Source organism: Mustela lutreola, chromosome 1, assembly GCF_030435805.1.
Source record: "Mustela lutreola isolate mMusLut2 chromosome 1, mMusLut2.pri, whole genome shotgun sequence".
Lineage (NCBI taxonomy): Eukaryota > Metazoa > Chordata > Mammalia > Carnivora > Mustelidae > Mustela > Mustela lutreola.
In genome coordinates, this window is record NC_081290.1 from 121347143 (window position 1) to 121367217 (window position 20075).

Genomic DNA, 20075 nt, shown 5'->3' on the forward strand with positions numbered 1-20075 from the left:
ATGTGTATTGTGTTGCTTTGGGATGAAATGTTCTGAATATATTTGTGATGTCCATCTGGTCCAGTGTGTCATTTAAGGCATATATTTCCTTGTTGATCTTTTGCTTGGATGATCTGTCCATTTCAGTGTAGAGAGTATCATTGTATAATTGTCGATGTGTTTCTTTGATTTTGTTATTAATTGGTTTATATAGTTGGCTGCTCCTATGTTAGGGCCATAGATATTTAAAATTGTTAGACCTTCTTGTTGGACAGACACTTTGAGTATGATATAGTGTCCTTCCTTATTTTTTATTATAGTCTTTGGCTTAAAATCCAATTGATCTGATATAAGGATTGCCACCCCAGCTTTCTTTTGATGTCCATTAGCATGGTAAATGGTTTTCCACCCCCTCACTTTGAATCTGGAGGTGTCTTTGGGTCTAAAATGAGTTTCTTGTAGGCAGCAATCCTACAGGTTTATCAATCCTATTAATTCTTTCAAAGAACAAGTACTAGTTTTGTTGATTTGTTCTATTGGTTTTTTTTGTTTGTTTCTATTTCATTGACACCCAGCATATTGATGGGTTTTTTATTTTATCCATTCTGATACCCTGTGTCTTGATTGGGGGCATTTAGCCCATTTACATTGAGGGTAACTATTGAGAGATATGAATTTAGTGCCATTGTATTGCCTGTAAGGTGACTATTACTGTATATTGTCTCTGTTCCTTTCTGGTCTACTACTTTTAGGTTCTCTCTTTGCTCTTTGCTTAGAGGACCTCTTTCAATATTTCCTGTAGAGCTGGTTCTTTCAATTTTTGTTCTTTCAATTTTTGTTTATCCTGGAAGCTTTTTATTTCTCCTTCTATTTTCAATGATAGGCTAGCTGGATATGGTATTCTTGGCTGCATGTTTTTCTCATTTAGTGCTCTGAATATATCATGCCAGTTCTTTCTGGCCTGCCAGGTCTCTGTGGATAAATCTGCTGCCAATCTAATATTTTTACCATTGTATGTTACAGACTTCTTGTCCAGGTCTGCTTTTAGGATTTTCTCTTTGTCACTAAAACTTGTAAATTTTACTATTAGATGATGGGGTGTGGACCTATTCTTATTGATTTTGAGGGGGTTTCTCTGCATGTTGCTTGTTCCTTTGCCATATTAGGGAAATTCTCTACAATAATTCTCCCAATATACCTTCTACACCCCTCTCTTTCTTCTTCTGGAATCCCAATTATTCTAATATCCTCTTATGCTATCACTTATCTCTATCTCTTGAATTCGTCCCTCGTGGTCCAGTAGTTGTTTGTCTCTCTTTTGCTCAGCTTTTTTATTCTCCATCATTTGGTCTCCCATATCACTAATTTTCTCTTCTGTTCATTTATCCTAGCAGTAAGAGCCTCCATTTTTTATTGCACCTCATTGATAGTTTTTTTTTTAAAAAATTTCAACTTGGTTAGATTTTAGTTCTTTTATTTCTCCAGAAAGGGCTTTTATTTCTCCAGACACAGCTTCTTTAATATATTCTATGTCTTTTTCGAGCCCGGCTAGCACCTTGAGCATCGTCATTCTGAACTGTAGATCTGACCTATTACCAATGTCCGTATTGAGTAGGTCCCTAGCCTTCGGTACTGCCTCTTGTTCTTTTCTTTTGTGGTGAGTTTTTCTGCTGTGTCATTTTATCCAGATAAGAATATATGAAGGAGCAAATAAAATACTAAACGGGTGGCAACAACCCCAGGAAAATGTGCTTTAACCAAATCAGAAGAGACCCCAAATCATAGGGAGAAAGAGGGGGCAAAAAGAAGTTTAGGGAAAAAAAATAAAAAAGAAAAAGAAAACAAATAAAGAAAAAATTAAAAACAAATGTGTATATATATATATATTAGACTGGTGACTAGAACAGGGCCATCCACTTAATTTTGGGAGTATTTTGGTCTGTTAGAGGAAACTACCTCCCAAAATTTTATTTTATTTTATTTTATTTTTAATGATTATTTATTTATTTATTTGTCAGAGAGAGAGAGAGAGAGAGCAAGCACAGGCAGAGAGTGGCACGCAGAGGCAGAGGGAGAAGCAATCTCCCTGCCGAGCAAGGAGGCTGATGTGGGACTCAATCCCAGGATGCTGGAATCATGACTGAAAGCAGCTGCTTAACCAACTGAGCCACCTGGACGTCCCTATCTCCCCAAATTATAAGAATGAAAAACATACATAAGGATAAACACAATGAAGGTATGGAATATGACTATAAAGATGAAAAATTTTAAAATATTTCTAAAAAAGGAGTTGTTAAGATAAGTTGGTTGGGAGAATAAAGAAAAAGAAAGTGGAGAGAATTTTCTCAGGCTGGAGACTAGAACAAAGCCCTGTGCTAGATTTAGGGTGTATTTTGATCTATTAGAAGAAGTTGTATCCCAAATTTTTTTAGAAGAAAAAACCCTATGTGTATACAGAAAATAAAGTTAGATACAATAGAGGATAAAATATTTAAAATATGACTATAATAATGAAGGTTCAAAAAAAGGTTCAAAAAAAGGTTCAAAAAATTATTTTTTAATGAAAGGTATTGTTAAGATAAACTAATTAAAAAATGTTAAGAGAGGAAAGGGTAAAAGTTAAAAAATATTTAGCAGAAGAAAAAATAAAATTAAAAAAATTAATTAACTTTGCAAGACAAGAATCATGGGGAGAAAGCCATGAATTCCATGCTTTGCTTTCTCCTCTGGAATTTCACTGTTCTCCTTGGTAAGTGAACTTGGCCGTGGCTGGATTTCTTACTGATCTTCTTGGGGAAGGGTCTGCTGTAGTGATTCTCAAGTGTCTTTGCCCATGTGGAATAGCACCACCCTTACCAGGGGCCAGGTTAAGTAATCTGCTTGGGTTCACTTTCGGGATCTTTTGTTCCCTGAATGCTTTCCGTAGAGTTCTGGAGGACAGAAATGAAAATGGCAGCCTCCCAATCTCTGGCCTGGAGGAGCTGAGAGCTCGGGGCCCCACTCCTCAGTGTGCCCTCAGAGAAAAGTGCTCAATCACTCCCATCTTCCTGGTCTTCAGGTGCACTCTGAACTCACCCCGCCTGTGACCAAGCGTCTCTGTCTCTGGCACACAGCCCTGCCTGGAGTCTCTGAACCCCGAAGATCCCTGCACTCTTCCAGGGGTGTCTCCCTGGATCTTGTGGGGTCCCCACACACACAGCAGTGGCCTGTGCCATGGATCATGATTTAAGGTAACCCCAAGTTCAGAGGACACTCTTGGGCTCCGTCTCTGTAGTCAGCTTCCCTGCTTTAATACCTGTGAGCTCTCTGATGGCCCTGATCCTTCTGTGACCCTGCGGGAACCTCAAGCCACGCTGACGCCACGTGGGCTTCACCCTGGTTTAGCCTCTGGAGCGATGTCCCTCTGTGGAGCAGACTTTCAAAAGTTCTGATTTTGTGCTCTGATGCTCCACCACTTGCTCAGAGCTGCCCCCCGCCCCCCACCCCCATGGTCTATCTTCCTGTTGCTTTGGATTCACTTCTCCGCTGGTCCTACCTTTCAGAAAGTGGTCAATTTTTTGCTTCTAGAATTGCAGGTCTTCCTCTGTTCAATCTCCTGTGTGAATTTGTAGGTGTTCAGAATGGTTTGATAAGCTATCTAGCTGATATCCTGCTACCTGATGTCATCTCAGCCTGCTACTTCTCCACCATCTTGACCCCTCCCTTAAAATTTATTTTAATTTAAAATTTTTTTATTTTTTATAAAATATAATAATTTTAATAAATATAAATAATAAATAAATATAATAATTTTTAATATAATATATTTTTATTTTTTAAACTTTTTAAATTTAATTTAATTTTTATTTTCAGTGTTCCAAGAGTCATTGTTTATGCACCATACCCAGTGCTCCATGTAATAAGTGCCCTCCTTAATACCACCACCAGGCTCACCCAATCCCAAACTCCCTAACCTTCAAAACCCTGAATTTGTTTCTCAGTGTCCACAGTCTCTCAGGGTTTGTCTCCCCCTCCGATTTTTCCCAACTCACTTCTCTCCATCTCCCAATGTCCTCCATGTTATTCCTTATGCTCCACAAGTAAGTGAAACAATATGACATTGACTTTGTCTCTTGACTTATTTCACTAAGCATAATCTCCTCCAGTCCTGTCTGGTTTGATTAAAAAATGTTCGGTGTTCATTCCTTTTTGATGGAGGCATAACACTCCATTGTCTATATGGACCATATCTTCTTTATCCATCTGTTGAGGGGCATCTTGGCTCTTTCCACAGTTTGGCAACTGTGGCCATTGCTGCTATGAACATTGGGGTACAGATGGCCTTTCTTTTCACTACATCTGTATCTTTAGGGTAAATACCCGTAGTGCAATTGTAGGGTCGTAGGGTAGCTCTATTTTTAATTTCTTAAGGAATCTCCACACTGTTTTCCAAACTTGCATTCCCACCAACAGTGTAAGAGGATTCCCCTTTCTCCACATCCTCTCCAACACTTGTTATTTAATATCTTGTTGATTTTGGCCATTCTAACTGGTATAAGGTAGTATCTCAGTGTGATTTTGATTTGAATCTCCCTGATGGCTAATGATGATGAACATTTTTTCATGTGTCTGGTTAACCATTTGTATGTCATTTTTGGAGCAGTGTCCGTTCATGTCTTCTGCCCATTTTTTGATGTGATTATCTGTTTTGTGTGTGTTGATTTTGAAGAGTTCTTTATAGATCTTGGATATCAACCCTTTGTCTGTAGTGTCATTTGTGAATATCTTCTCCCATTCCATGGGTTTCCTCTTTGTTTTGTTGACTGTTTCCTTTGCTGTGCAGAAGCTTTTGATCTTGATGAAGTCCTGAAAGTTCATTTTCACTTCTGTTTCCTTTGCCTTTGGAGACATGTCTTGAAAGAAGTTGTTGTGGCTGCTGTCGAAGAGGTTACTCCCTATGTTCTCCTCTAGGATTTTGATAGATTCCTGCCTCACATTGAGGTCTTTTATCCATTTTGAGTTTTCTTTGTGTGTTGTGTAAAAGAATAATTGAGTTTCATTCTTCTATACATAGCTGTCCAGTTTTCCCAGCACCATTTATTGAAGAGGCTGTCTTTTTTTCCACTGTGTGTTTTTTCTGCTTTGTCGAAGATTATTTGACCATCGACTTATGGGTCTATATCTGGGCTCCCTATTCTGTTCCACTGGTTTATATGTCTGTTTTTGTGCCAGTACCATGCTGTCTTGGTGATCACAGCTTTGTAGTAAAGCTTGAAATCAGGCAACGTGATATCCCCAGTTTTGTTTTTCTTTTTCAATATTTCCTTAGAAATTCGGAGTCTCTTTTGGTTCCATACAAATTTTAGGATTGTTTGTTCCAGCTCTTTGAAAAATACCAGTGGAATTTTGATTGGGATGGCATTGAAAGTATAGATTGCTCTAGGCAGTTTAGACATTTTAACAATGTTTATTCTTACGATCCATGAGCATGGAATGCTACTCCATCTTTTTGTGTCTTCTTCAATTTCTTTCATATGAGTGTTCTGTAGTTCCTCAAGTACAGATCCTTTATCTCTTTGGTTAGGTTTATTCCCAGGTATCTTATGGTTTTTGCTGCTATAGTAAATGGAATCAATTCTCTCATTTCTGTTTCTATATTTTCATTGTTAGTGTATAAGAAAGCAGCTGATTTCTGTAAATTGATTTTGTATCCTGCCACGTTACTGAATTGCTGTATGAGTTCCAGTAGTTTGGGGGTGGAGTCTTTTGGGTTTTCCATATAAAGTATCATGTCATCTGTGAAGAGAGAGAGAGTTTGACTTCTTCTTTGCCAATTTGAATATTTTTATTTCTTTTTGTTGTTTGATTGCTGTTGCAATCACTTCTGATACTATTTTGAACAACAGTGGTGAGTGTGGACATCCTTATTGTGTTCCTGATCTCAAAGGGAAGACTGTCAGCTTTTTCCCATTAAAGATGATATTCGCTGTGGGTTTTTTATAGATAGATTTTATGATGTTGAGGAATGTTCCCTCTATCCCTGTACTTTAAAGGGTTTTAATCAGGAACAGATGCTGTATCTTGTCAAATGCTTTTTCTCCATCAATTGAGAGGACCATGTGGTTGTCCTCTCTTCTCTTATTGATTTGTTCTATCACATTGATTGATTTGCATACATTGAACCACCTTTGCATCCCAGGGATAATCCTACCTGGTCATGGTGGATAATCTTTTTAATGTACTGTTGGATCCTATTAGCTAGGATCTTTTGTTGAGAATCTTAGCATCCATATTCATCAGGGACATTGGTCTGAAATTCTCCTTTTCGGTGGGTTTTTTGCCTGGTTGGGGGATCAGGGTAATGCTGCCTTCATAGAAAGAGTGTGGAAGTTCTCCTTTTGTTTCTATTTTTTGAAGCAGCTTCAGTGGAATAGGTATTATTTCTTTGAATGTTTGGTAGAATGCCCCATGGAATCTGTCAGGTCCTGGGCTCTTATTTTTTGGGAGGTTTTTAATCATTACTTCAATCTCATCACTAGATATTGGTCTGTTCAGGTCGTTAATTTCTTCCTGATTCAGTTTTGGAAGTTTCCAGTTTCCAGGAATACATCCATTTCGTGTACATTGTTTAATTTATTGGCATACAGTTGTTGATAATAATTTCTGATGATTTTTTCTATTTCTTTGGTGTTGGTCATGATCTCTCCCTTTTCATTCATAATTCTATTAATTTGGGTCCTCTCTCTCTTCTTTTCGATTAGTATGGCCAGTGGTTTATCAATATTATTGATTCTTTCAAAAAACCAGTTTCTAGTTTTGTTGATGTGTTCGACTGTATCTCTAGTTTCTATCTCATAGATCTCTGCTCTCATCTTCATTATTTGCCTCCTTGTGCATGGGGTTGGCATAATTTGTTGTTGATTTTCCAGTACTTTAAGATATAAAGAGAGCTGGTGTATTCTGGATTTTTCAATTTTTTTGAGTGAGGCTTGGATGGCTATGTACTTCCCCCTGAGGACCACCTTTGCCATATCCCATAGGTTTTGTACCAATGTGTCTTCTTCTTATTGAATTGTTTAAGCTCTTCTTTGATTTCCTGGTTGATCCAAACATTCTTAAGCAGGGTGGTCTTTAGCTTCCAAGTGTTTGAATTCCTTCCAAACTTTTTCTTATGGTTGGGTTCCAGTTTCAAAGCATTGTGGTCTGAGAAATATGCAGGGAATAATCTCAGTCTTTTGGTATCAGTTGAGCCCTGATTTTTGACCCCGTATGTGGTCTATTCTAGAGAAATTTCCATGTGTGTTCGAGAAGAATGAGTATTCTGTTGTTTTAGGGTGGAATGTTCTGTATGTCTGTGAGGTCCATCTGGTCCAATGTGTCATTCAATGGTCTTGTTTCTTCATTGGTTTTCTGCTTGGATGATCTGTCTATTACTGAGACTGTCATGTTAATATCTATTGCTATTAATGTATTCATATCAATATGACTCTTTATCATGATTAACATTTGTCTTATATAGTTGGCTGCTCCTGTATTGGGGGCATAAATATTTACAATTGTTAGACCTTCTGGGTGGATAGACTCTTTAAGAATGATGTAGTGTCCTTCTTTATCTCTGACTACAGTCTTTAATTTAAAATCTAATTTACCTGATATGAGATTACTACCCCAGCTTTCTTTTGAGGTCCATTGGCATGAAAGATGCTTCTCCATCCCTTTACTTTAAGTCTGGATGTATCTTTAGGTTCCAACTATTCTCTTGTAGACAGCATATGGATGGGTCCTATTGTTTTATCTAATCTGTGAGCCTGCACCATTTTATGGGAGCATTTAGGCCATTCACATTGAAAGTGATTATTAAAAGATTTGTTTTTATTGACATCATGTTGCCTGTGAAGTCCTTGTTTCTATAGATTGTCTCTGTAAATTTCTGTCCTATGTCACTCTTGGGTTCTTTCTTCTTTTATAGAACCCCCTTTAATATTTCTTGCAGTGCTAGCTTGGTGGTCAAATACTCTTGCCCATCTTGGAAGCTCTTTATCTCTCCATCCATTTTGAATGTCAACCTTGCTGGATAAAGTATTCTTGGCTGCATATTCTTCTCATTTAGTGGCCTGAATATGTCTTGCCAACCCTTTCTGGATTTCCAGGTTTCTGTAGACAGGTCTGATGTTATTCTGATGGTCCTTCCTCTGTACATAAGGAGTCTGTTCCCCCTTGCTGCCCTCAGAAGCTCTTGTCTAAAATTATGATTTGTCAGTCTCACAATCAAGTGCCTTGAGGTCTTTTGAGATTTGTTGATCTTGGGGGGTTTCTTTCTACCTCTAGTACATGAATGCTGGTTCCAATTCCCAGATTGGGAAAATTTTCATCCAGAATTTGTTCAACTATATCTTCTAGTCTTCTCTCTTTCTCCACCCCTCAGGGATCTGAATAATTCTGATGTTGGAACATTTCATGGCATCATTTATTTCCCTAATTCTATTCTCATGGCTGTTAAGCTATTTCTTCCATGCCTCCTCTTGATCCTTTTTCTTTATCAGTTTGTCCTCTAGATCACTAATTCTATCTTCTGCATTAGTTATCCTAGCTGTTAGAGAATTTAGATTAGATTGGATCTTATTGTTAGCATTTTTAACTTCTTTCCAGGTGGCTTTCACTTCTGCCCTTAGAGTTTCTAGGTTGTCACTAATCGTTTTCTCCAACCTATCCATTGCCTGGATAATTGTTACCCTGAATTCCCTTTCCAACATACTGTTTATGTCCGTATCCAATAATTTTGATGGAGAGGGTACAGTCTCTGGATTTTTTTTCTGTTGGTGTTCCCCCTCCTAGTAATTGTGGTAAGAGGTGTTTGAGGGGATGTATAGCTGAATATATCAACCACATTCCAGGCAAGATGCACCCTGGACGGCTTCAGAGCAATTGGAAGTCAGCACCAAAAAGAAAAATGAAAAAAGAGAAAGAGGAAAAAAAGAAGACCCAACCAGAACGAGCTCCCAAATGTAAGATTTATAAGGTATATGAACAAAAATGGACAAACAAAAAGACGGACAAAAGTAAATGACAAGAAAAAAAAGCCAAAATGAACCCCAGGGATAAGATAAATATAATACCAGAACAAAAAACCAAATACACAGAAACACTGACAGAGGAAAGATGAGAGGGTGGTTATAAATCCTTGATGTGGGAGAGGAAGTTTATTTTGATTCTTCCTGGGTTATCTTGATATCTTTGTTAAAGGACTCAACTTTCCAGAGATAAAGGGAGATTAAAACTGGTTTTAATCTTAAGGGGTAGTATTGATTAGGGAAAGAGGATTACCTTGAAGCTTATATCTATATGTATATTAAAAAAATAGAAAAGAAAAAGGAAAACAGGTATATGTATGAAAAAAGTTCAAGTTAAAAGGTTATTATGGAATATGTTGTATTAAACCTCTAGTTGTAATGGTAAGTAGGTTAAAAAAATTAAAAAAGAACAAGAATAGTGAGAACAAATTAAAAATGAAAGTTGTATCTATGAAATATACAGGTTTTAGGGCAATACCAGGAGCTTAATATCTTCTTTTCTCCTGATATTGGGGTTTTACAGTTTTGTGGGGATTCTGTGGTGGTTGTCCTCTTGTTCTTTTGGTTTGCTTTTTGGGGGAGGGGACTACCATGTTGTTTTTCATTCAGTCTTGATTGGGTTGAGTCCTCCTGCCCACCCTATCAAGAGGCTGGGCACTGTGGAAACCAGTTTTTCAGGCTTTTGTTCTCGAGAGGTTTTTGTTATTTGGCAGCCTTTTGCAGCTTTTTAGAGGTTTAGTGGAAAGCATACTGCACCCAGACCTCCACCTCAGAGAGAAACCTCAGTCTGCTTCCCTCTGTACCATTGCTCAGCAATGAACTCTGTAAATTCTGCTGAACTATGCAACCTCCCACAGGCAGTGCATGCCCCCAGACACCATCTCAGGGGTCGTCCAAAGTGCTCACTTGTTTCTGCACCTCCTAGCAACGAAAGCCATGAGTGATATTGGTCCAGTGAGCCCGCTTCCAGTGGCTGCCTTTGCCAGGACTGCTGTCTGGGGTCCAGACCTCACGGTTGCACAGGTCACCCCTGAGCAATCCCGACCAGAGATTGTGCTGAGTTCCTTCAGGCACAGCCTAGGAGCATCCAGACCCTCCACTGGTCCTAGAGACCGCTAGCTAGCACCCATGCAGAGTTCTTTCAGGTGCAGGCAGGGAGTGTGGTTCAGACCCTATTTGGTACAGTGCTCACACAACACAAAAGGCTGTAGCTCAGCAACTTCTTTCAAGATATGTCTCCAAAGGCAAAGGAAACAAAAGCGAAAATAAACTTTTGGGACTTCATCAAAATCAAAAGCTTCTGCACAGCAAAGGAAACAGTCAACAAAACAAAGAGGCAACCCATGGAATGGGAGAAGATATTTGTAAATGACAGTACAGACAAAAGGTTGATATCCAGGATCTACAAAGAACTCCTCAAACTCAACACACACAAAACAGACAAGCATATCAAAAAATGGGCAGAAGATATGAACAGACACTTCTCCAATGAAGACATACAAATGGCTATCAGACACATGAAAAAGTGTTCATCATCACTAGCCCTCAGGGAGATTCAAATTAAAACCACATTGAGATATCACCTTACACCAGTTAGAATGGAGTATTCTGGTAGATATTTAGCTCACATTAGGGGACCAACTGAATCAGGGTCTTCTACTTCTCTGCCATCTTGCCTATTACCAATATTTCCTTCAAAAAATGTTTTAATTTTTAGATAAGCTCTATTCCCAATATGGGGCTTGAACTCACAACCCTGAGACCAAGAGCTACATGCTTTACTGAGAGCCAGCCAGGTGCCCCTGGCAATCTTTCCTAAAAAGGGTTATATGGTAAATATTTTAATCTTTGCAGGCCATACAGTTTCTGTGACTAGGTACAAAAATCTACTATTATAGTGTGAAAGCAGCCTTAGACAATATGTGAACTAATGGGTGGCTATGTTTCAATAAAGCTTTATTTACAAAAATGGGTGGTGAGTTGAATTTGGTCCATCCACCACAGTTTGCTGACTTCTGCTTTAAATGATAGTCCATGGACCAAAAGATTTAATTTATCTTATTATTATTTAATAATATCTTAAAGTAATCAAAATGCACAGTTTTTAAATAAAATTAAATTTAATTCTCCTTTTGTATCAGCACTAAAGAGATAATTACTTATTTCATGGTATATTTACTTTTCATTTTTTAAATATGTACATTTTTAATACATAGCTGGGAGAATTCTTTTGGACATAGAAGGGACAGAGTTTGTGTGGTGTGTGTGTGTGTGTGTGTGTGTGTGTGTGTGTGTGTGTGTGTAACTATGACTTTGTATTCTAATATTGTACAGATGCTTACAGGCTGTTAAGAGAGTCATTTGTTGTGCTTTGGCAGCACATATACTAAAAAAAAAAAGAGAGAGAGAGAGAGAGAGACAGTCATTTGTTAGTAAGTTCGATATGTTATAAATACAAAAACTATTTACAGATGAGTTTAGTTTATATTAATTAAACTTGGAAAGTGCTGGGTCTCAAAACACTTTTTGTAATCAGTTGTTCATTTAGTTTTCTCTTGCAAGTATTACATTTCAGTGACAAACCATGGGAGTCTGAACCTGCCCAGAACAATTTGATTTTTTGCATCTATGAAGCTTCTCAAACCTCCTGTGGTTTAGTTGGCACATCTCAAATACAAAAGAATTTAAGTATTGATCTAAGCTATTAAAATACATCATAGTTGCATTCTTTTATAGCAACTACTCTGCACCATTTCAACCTAATAAATTTGTAAGTATATCTCTTTCATACAACTTGGCCTACTGCTTTGCTCAGAGTAACTATTAACTCATATAAGCATGTAATGAAGAGAAACACAGTATAGTACATAGCAAGGAGTGTACGTACGGAGATTTTTCCCAGGAGAACAACCAGTAATTGAAAGTACTAAATTGCCCGAATTATCATCCCCTCCCTTTTCAAGCTACTCATGGGTCCTACCTATATTGCATCAAGATGTTGCCACTAATTCTGTTTTAGAATAATATCAAGATAATGTCCTGGCCATTTATGTTGTTTCCATGTAATGGTGCCAAATTCTCTCTGCCATGCTCTCAGGAAATAAAATTATCAAACTAGTTTTCTTTAATTCATTGAGATTATCATACTGAACATTCTTTTTCTTTTAATGTCCCTTTGTGGCACAAGAAGTTTCTGCAGTGACCTGGTGATTTAGTCATGGTGCTACATTTGGAATCTTTATAATGCAACCAGGAAAGGTCAGGGTGCTTGCTTTCCACAGTAAGATTATTTACTCATTAAAAATTAAAATACATTTTTCATTTCAGGTGGTGGGCTGGATGTTATTATTACCCATATGTCCAATTCAGCAGTACAGAACTAAAACAGCCTTGCTGGGTAACATTTCTGAGGTCATCTGTGTTGGACTCTTTCATACTTTCACTACTATTAAATCCTAATTTGTTAGCATCAAAAGTATTGAAAACTTACAGATATCAATATGCAAAGATAATGAAAATACTTAGATTTGTGCTAGAGAAGGAAAGACGTTTTTTCATTTGGTTTTCCTTTTATTCAATAAACATTTACTTGGCATTAGCTATATACTAAGAATAGTGTGGGCCCTGGGGTTGTGAACATGAATAAAACATAGTCACTTTCCCTGAGGAGGTCATAATGTAGTATGGAATAGACATATGAACAAACAGTTACAATATTATAAGATACTCATAATAAAAGTACAAAGTGTTGTGAGAAGACTGAAGGAAAAATTGAAGAGTGGCTGAGAGAATATTTCCTCACTTAATGCATGCTGTGTGATAATGAGACAATAATGAATGGAACAATATATTTTAAATGCTGGAAATGAGCATCTAGAAAATGAAAATAAAATAAAAACACCATTTTCAATAACCTTAAAGAAAGGTGTGAAAGAATTATACAGAGAAAATATGTAGCAAATGTAAAATACCTTTCTTTGTAATTTATTAATTTCTTTCAAATAGAATTGCTTATTTAAAGCAAAAATAATAGCAATCTGTTATGGGGTTTATGAAATATGTATAAATGAAATATATGACAACAATTGTTCAAGGGACCGGAGGAGAAAATTGAAATATACTATTATAAGTTTCTTAAACTGTATGTGAAATAGAATAATATTATTTGAAGCTAGATGACTTAAAAATGCAGGTTATAAACTCTAAACCACCCACTAAAAAAAGTATAACTAGTAAGCTTTTATTTATTTAAAGACTTTATTTATATATTTGACAGACATAGATCTATTTTTAAAGACTTTATTTATATATTTGACAGACATAGATCACAAGTAGGCAGAGAGGCAGGCGAAGAGAGAGGGTATAGGGCTCAATCCTGGGCCCTGAGATCATGACCTGAGCCGAAGGCAGAGCTTAACCCACTGAGCCACCCACATGCCCTACTAGTAAGCTTTTAGACAAAATATAATGGACAAGAAAAAGATAATTCTTCCCAAAAAAGACTGAGAAGGAGGAAAAATAGAATAAAGAATACAGGGGTAAAATACTAAACAAGGAGTAGAGTGGTATGCTTGATCTCAGCAATATCCATATTTACTTTAAATGTGAATGGACTAAACACATCTATTAAACGACAAAGATTATCAGCATCTCTTCACTTCTTTTCAACATTGTACTGGAGTAAGCAATTACTAAGTAATTGGAGTAAGCAAGGGAAAACAGATTAGAGAGGAAAAAGGAAAAACTATCTTCACTTGCAGACTTTTCTGTGTATAAGGAAAATCCTAAACAACCTATAAAATATTTACTGGATTTAATAAATGAATTTAGCAGTATGATAGAACGCAAGATTACTTACAAAAGTTAACATTATTTTTAAAAATAAGTAATTAGGAAAAGGAAATTAAAAATATACCATTTACATTAGCATAAAACTATAAATGCTAAAGCATAAACAAAGAGAAACATACAAGGTTTTTACACTGCAAATGATAAAACATTCCTGAGATAAATTAGAACTAAAATAAATGGAAAAAATATAATAATTATGGATAAAAACACAGAATATTGTTAAGATATCTTCTCAATCAAATTCCAGAAGTTAAAAAAAATTTTTGTTTGAAATGTCAGGCTGATTTTAAAGTTCATGTAGAAAGGCAAAGACCTAAAAGGGTCTCCCAAATAAAAAGAAGAAAAAAATTTGGAGGACTTATCTAATTTGAAGAACTTATAAAGCTCAGTTAACGAAATGGAATGATACTGGAGTACTACATTACAGAAAGTCTAGAAGACCAAAAGTTCCAGAATTTCTCAATTTGGTAGTTTAATGTTATCATCAAACACAGTTTCTTCTATCTTCCTGCTTTATCCCTTGGCATTTCTCTTCAAGATCATTTCCCATTAATGGTTATTATGAATGTTTTGGTTCCAGGCATTCGTGCCTACAAAGCAATGCTCAGCAAAAGAATAAACAACCACTAGTTCTTTGTGTCACTTGAATTTTTTTTCTATTATAAAATATTTGACATATCAAATAGTATTTCATATATGTAGGCTTTAAAAAGTAATAATGAAACAAACATGCAAATTGAAGAAGTAGACATGAATCCTTGAACTTTATCACTCACATTAATAGCAGTAGATACAATATCAACATTCATTTCAATTTCTTAGGTCCCAACCCCACAGGATGATTCAAACAAAGTCAGGTGACTACTGCATATACAGTGGGTTACATTATAGAAGAGGAACTGGAAGCGTAAGGAACCCAAATCCTTATAATTGGCAGTTAGCGTAGCTTGCCCCAGAGGGACAAGGTTTGAGTAATCAAACCTGCCCTTTTCTCCACAGGGAGATACTATCTCTCTCTTCCAAGACTGCTGTATAATTATCCTTGAGAAGATAGTCTGGAATAAAAACAGTCAATGCTTCTGTTTTCAAGACATGCAGAAATGTGAAAGACCTGATTAAAGAATTGTCTTTCAACAGAGGTGTGTTTCCTCCCCACTCTCTGTCCTGCATATTTATGATGCATGCTTCAGCATAATTTAATGCATAGTTTCTTCTTTCCCCAAACATCTGAAATGTAGACTTAAACATAATTAGGCTTCCATGTATATATGTGTTTATTTTGGGTTCTTTATTAATTTATAAGCCTATCTTTGCATCAGTCCCACATACATTTACTTTAGCTTTCTACCTTTTTAACCTCCACAAACATCTACTTTGTTCTTCTTCGGGAATGTCTTATATGTTCTTGCCCTTTCATTCTTTCTTAAATTTAAAAAATCTGCCATATTCCTATATATTTTTTCTTGCAGTGCAGACCTTCCTTCTGAAATTGTATTGCTAGCTCTGCTATAGTTTGTTTAAAACTTCCTCTGTTGAACAAACTGAGAGTTGCTGGAGGGAGGTGGATGGGGGGGATGGGCTAGCTGGGTGTTGGGCATTAAGGCGGGCACTTGTTGGGATGAGCACTGGGTGTTATATGTAAGTGATGAATCACTAAATTCTACTCCTGAAACCAATACTACACTAGATGTTAACTAACTTGATTTTAAATAATAATAACAAAAAAAAAGCTGCAACCCCTGTGACTATACCTCATCAAATAAAACAAACAAATAAACTTCCTCTACTAAGTTCAGTGTGGGTGTCTTCAATGTGACTTCCCAGCATAGATAGATTCTAAGCTTTCTTTCCTGAACTCTACACTCTACTCTTTATAAAGTTCTCATCTTCAGATACCAGTAGATTGCTGGGGGCCAAGTGGCAGCTTTAGCTCATTTACTTCTCTGCACGAAATCTTTCACATTGTTTTCAACCTCTTAGAATTTTTCCCTTTCTTTCTTTCTTTCTTTCCTTCCTTCTTTCTTTCTTTCTTTCTTTCCTTCTTTTGGCAGTTTAGTTATGCATTAAAAATATATTTTGTATATTTCATCTAACTTTTTTAGGAGCTTACACTGAAAGTGGTTTTCAGGATACCTAACAATTCCTCTTGTCAGACACAGAAGTCTTGTGTCAGTGTGGTTTTAAAATTGTTTAACTCACAGAATTGTGTCTTGCACACAATAAACATTCAGTAAAGTGTGCCTAATTGAACTGAAAAAGGTTTCAGTTGGTTTTCTCTGATGCTGCTTCATCATACTCAGATGACTTAATACCTAATTTGGTATTACCATCATTACATGATTTTATTCTCTCCTTAAAAAATATTGATTTTATCCTCTCCTTTGCAAAATTAAAAAATATTTCAAAAATAATATAATGGAAGTCTTTGTTCTTAACTACCAAGACTAAATTGATGTTTACATAGTGCCCATCCTTTTCAGTCCTGGTTTTATGATTGTATAACAAAACAATGTACATAATTTTGTATATTTAAAAATTTTTATAATAATAATACAGTGATCTTCATACCCCTTTGGAACTTGCTTTTTCTGCAGTAAACATCATGTTTGAAAAATTTATGCTGATACATTAAGCTCAAATTCAATTATTCCACATCCTGTATATAATTCTATTATCCATTATAGTTTATTTAAAAGTCCCTTTATTCTATGATAAAATTCTTACATATATGCTCTTGAGCATGTGTTTGGGATTTTTAAAGTTAGATGCCTGAAACAGAAAGTGCTATATAATAGGATGTTCTAAATTTTAACTTATTAAGTATATATCCAGTTCCTTATATCTAATCTTTATGATTGTGGTGGTATTAATCATTATAAAAATAAGATATTCTACCTTATTTTATCATTTAGTGTTTATAATTTATGAAAGGTACCTAGCACTAGTCAGGATACAGATTATGCTAAATATATGTAATGCATGACACCTTGTGTTTAATTCAAATTACATTAAAGTTTATACTATTAATGAACAATTAGGTGATTTGGAAATTCATGCCCCCCCTTTTTCTATAGGTATTTATGAGCCTCCATTTATTGTACTACTGCAGTGAACCAACCTTGGATGTGAAAATTGCCTTTTGTCAGGTGTGTGTTCCTTACAGGTAAAACAAGGTATAGTATATTCCCTTGTATTTCCATTTGCCATTTTAGCTTGCATATGTGCCACATCAAATTAGTGCTTATGCAGCATTAAAAATAACTTGGGAATTAGAAGTGGATAGTTACATGTTTTTTTCTTTCTCAGTTCACTTAAGAGAGAATGAGAATGAAAATAATTCTTTTTAACGGTTATAAATTAATCACTGGCTAAAGTGATTTCTTACTAGATTTTATTTATAATTAATGACAGTAATGTCTTTTCTAATACTTGAAATATGGCTTGAATCATCAAAATAGTGAAAGTCTGTATTATTATTTTTCATTGTAAGAACTGATGAGCCCTCTGTAGCAGATTTCCAATGCCCACAGATAATAACATCCCAGGTATTATCAGTTGAGTAAAAGGGTAAACAGGAAGAACAGCGAATAAAGGTATAGAAGGTAGTATGCATGGAGCAGAAAAGAGTCTGCTCTCCTGTATTCATACATATTCCATTCTTAAGAAAGAGGCTACTTGGGGTATTTATTCCTACTACAGGTGTTTTTAGGGTAATCTTAACTTTAATCTGTTGTTATGGTATTAATTAGTAGTGTTTCCTTTTACTCTCAGGATTATTCTTTGGATAATAAATTATAGTAACTTTATTCATGATCCAAGCAAAAAGCAATTCAGTTTTTCTGTACTGATTTTCATTGTTATCCTCTCATTGAGCGGTGCTGTAAACAGGGAGTGACATGCATCCTTTGAAACAAGGTCTAAAAAATAACTCTGCACCTTCTATTACTTTAAAACAATCTTTTCTCTTTCTGAAAGTAATATGTGCTTGTTACAGAAAGTGTGAAAAAATATAAAGGGAAACAAACATTGGCAAATCTATTCCCTCTTAGCGTAAGTAGAATCTCTATAGGCAAGTAAAATGTGTTACAGGCTATGAATAGGATTTACTGATCTGATCTGCCTCAACTCCTTGACCTCTAAATGTCATAGTGCTAGAAGCCTCAGGCATTTAGATAATTTCTCTTCTGTAATAAGAATTCTGGAACCGGACAGCCTTGGTTAGAAACTCTATCATTTATAGCCATTTACTTATGACCTTGGGCAAGTTATTTAACCACTCTGTGTTTTAGTTTCTAAATTTGTAAAAAGAGGGAAAGAAAAGTATTACCTTCTAGGTTATGAGAATTAAATGAGTTAATACTTGCAGACCAATGAGAACAGTGCTGGAATATGTTTATTAAATAGCTGAATAGATTTTAAATAAATTTACCTTCATTCTTCTGGTGCCCCAATAGAGTCCCTGTTTTAAGTATTATCAGTATCTTGACTACTTCCATAGTTTTCTCTCCAACCCAAATCTCTCCCAGAACTGAACCATGCCCAACTATTTGTTCTGTGTCTTTGCTTAGATGTTAATAGGCAAATCAAATTCTGCATACACCAAACCAAATTCCTGATCTTTCCTCCATAATTACTCTGTTCTAATTCAGTAAATGCTAAATTCACCTTTCCCAGTTGCTTAGAACAAAATCTTTGGAATCATCTTTGGGGCAGCACTTCACATTCAATTTGTCAGGAAATACTATTGTTTATACATTCAAAACATATCTGAAATCTCACCATTTCCCAACATTCTCTCCACTACCACTTTGATCCAACTTACTTAACCTCTTGCCTGGATTATCACCAGAGTTTCCACATTTGCTCATTCCCAAATGCTTTACTCTCAAACATCAAGAAGAATAATATTTTGAAAAGTATAAGTAAGATCATGTCACTCCTTGGCTATAACCGAAGCAAAACAGAAAAACCTTTCGATGTCTTCCATTTCACTTACAGTAAAAATCAAAATTCCTGAAATAAATATGCTAGCCTTTACCGCTTAGCCACCTAGAGGCCCCCTACCTGAAATGCTCTTCCTTTATTGTCCTCTTTGCCTACTCCACCACTGTCAGGGCTTTCTTCAAATGTAATTTTTTAAGGGAATCTTTCTTGACTAGCCTATTTAAAATTGCCCCTTCCAGCCTACACTGCCTGCCCAACTTCCCAACCTTTCTTTTTTTTCCCCCTCCATAACACTTTTTGGTAGCTGATATACCATATATGTGACTGGTATGTTGCTTCTCTCTCTCTACTCCAATGCATTTTTCACATGCGCAGGCACCAGCTCACACAGGCTCACAAGAGTTGATTGTGCACCTCTCTCCCCAACTGAAAAGTTCAGTGATGTGAGGTTGGTAGATGGAAATCTGTTATTATAAGAGCGTGTGTATTATGTAAATAAACAATTACTGTGGTAAGTCTCCTCCCTCCAAATGTTGAACATTTGCCCAGCACATTGTTGGAATTTTGCACGTGGCATGGTGTAGACTATCACTGGATGTTTACCTAATGAATCAATGAAGGTATATGTGTGATTTAGGTAATCAGTTACACCTGTGACTGTGGTTTGGTTGAAAGGAGCAGGACTGAATTTCTGGGTAAACTCTCTGGGCCCTACCACTTGCAAGCAATGTGACTGTGTGCTATTTCATTAGCTGCCACAAGCCTATCCATTTACTGAGGGCATTAATACTTAAAAACAAAACACAACGAAACAAAAAACTAATTCATGTTTTATATACCTCAAGTTTAAATCTGAACTTCAAAAATTATCAACAAAAAGTTCTTAAAACTTATGCTATATTTTTAATCCAGAGTCTTTTTGTAGGTTGGTTATTTTTTAAAATCAGCTCCCAACATTTGGGTACAGATGCCGAACGTCTATTTCTAGAAAGGCTTCTTTGAAAGCAAGGAAAGAAAGAGAAGTGAAGCATGAACTTTATTAGTAACTGATTTTTTTTTTTTTTTTTTTTTTTTTTTTGCTTACTATGAGCTTTGGTATCTAGATACATGCAAATTCAATAACTTAAAAAAATCTAAAAATATTACAGTAAGCAGAGTGTTGTTGGTCATGACTAAGAGCATTTTATATACTTTCTATGTAAAATTTTTATTTGATAATGTTTATTTATTTATTTTCTCTTCTGTAGCTCT

General features: G+C 35.9%; 1 protein-coding gene across 11 annotated transcripts in view; it reads left to right on the forward strand.

The window, feature by feature from the left end:
- The window catches only part of MAPK10 (mitogen-activated protein kinase 10), a 611144-nt gene that overhangs the window by 431155 nt on the left and 159914 nt on the right, over nucleotides 1-20075 (forward strand). For 4 of the 11 annotated variants that reach the window (XM_059173366.1, XM_059173369.1, XM_059173371.1 and 1 more), the window contains one exon: nucleotides 16955-17026. The exons of 2 other annotated variants lie outside the window; for them this stretch is intronic. In XM_059173366.1, the coding sequence (XP_059029349.1) occupies nucleotides 16961-17026 (66 nt within the window). In that variant the 5' untranslated portion in view covers nucleotides 16955-16960. Of the gene's footprint in view, nucleotides 1-2193; nucleotides 2216-16954; nucleotides 17054-20075 lie in introns of those variants that run through there. 5 more of the 11 variants (XM_059173361.1, XM_059173382.1, XM_059173364.1 and 2 more) reach the window with 4 other exon arrangements.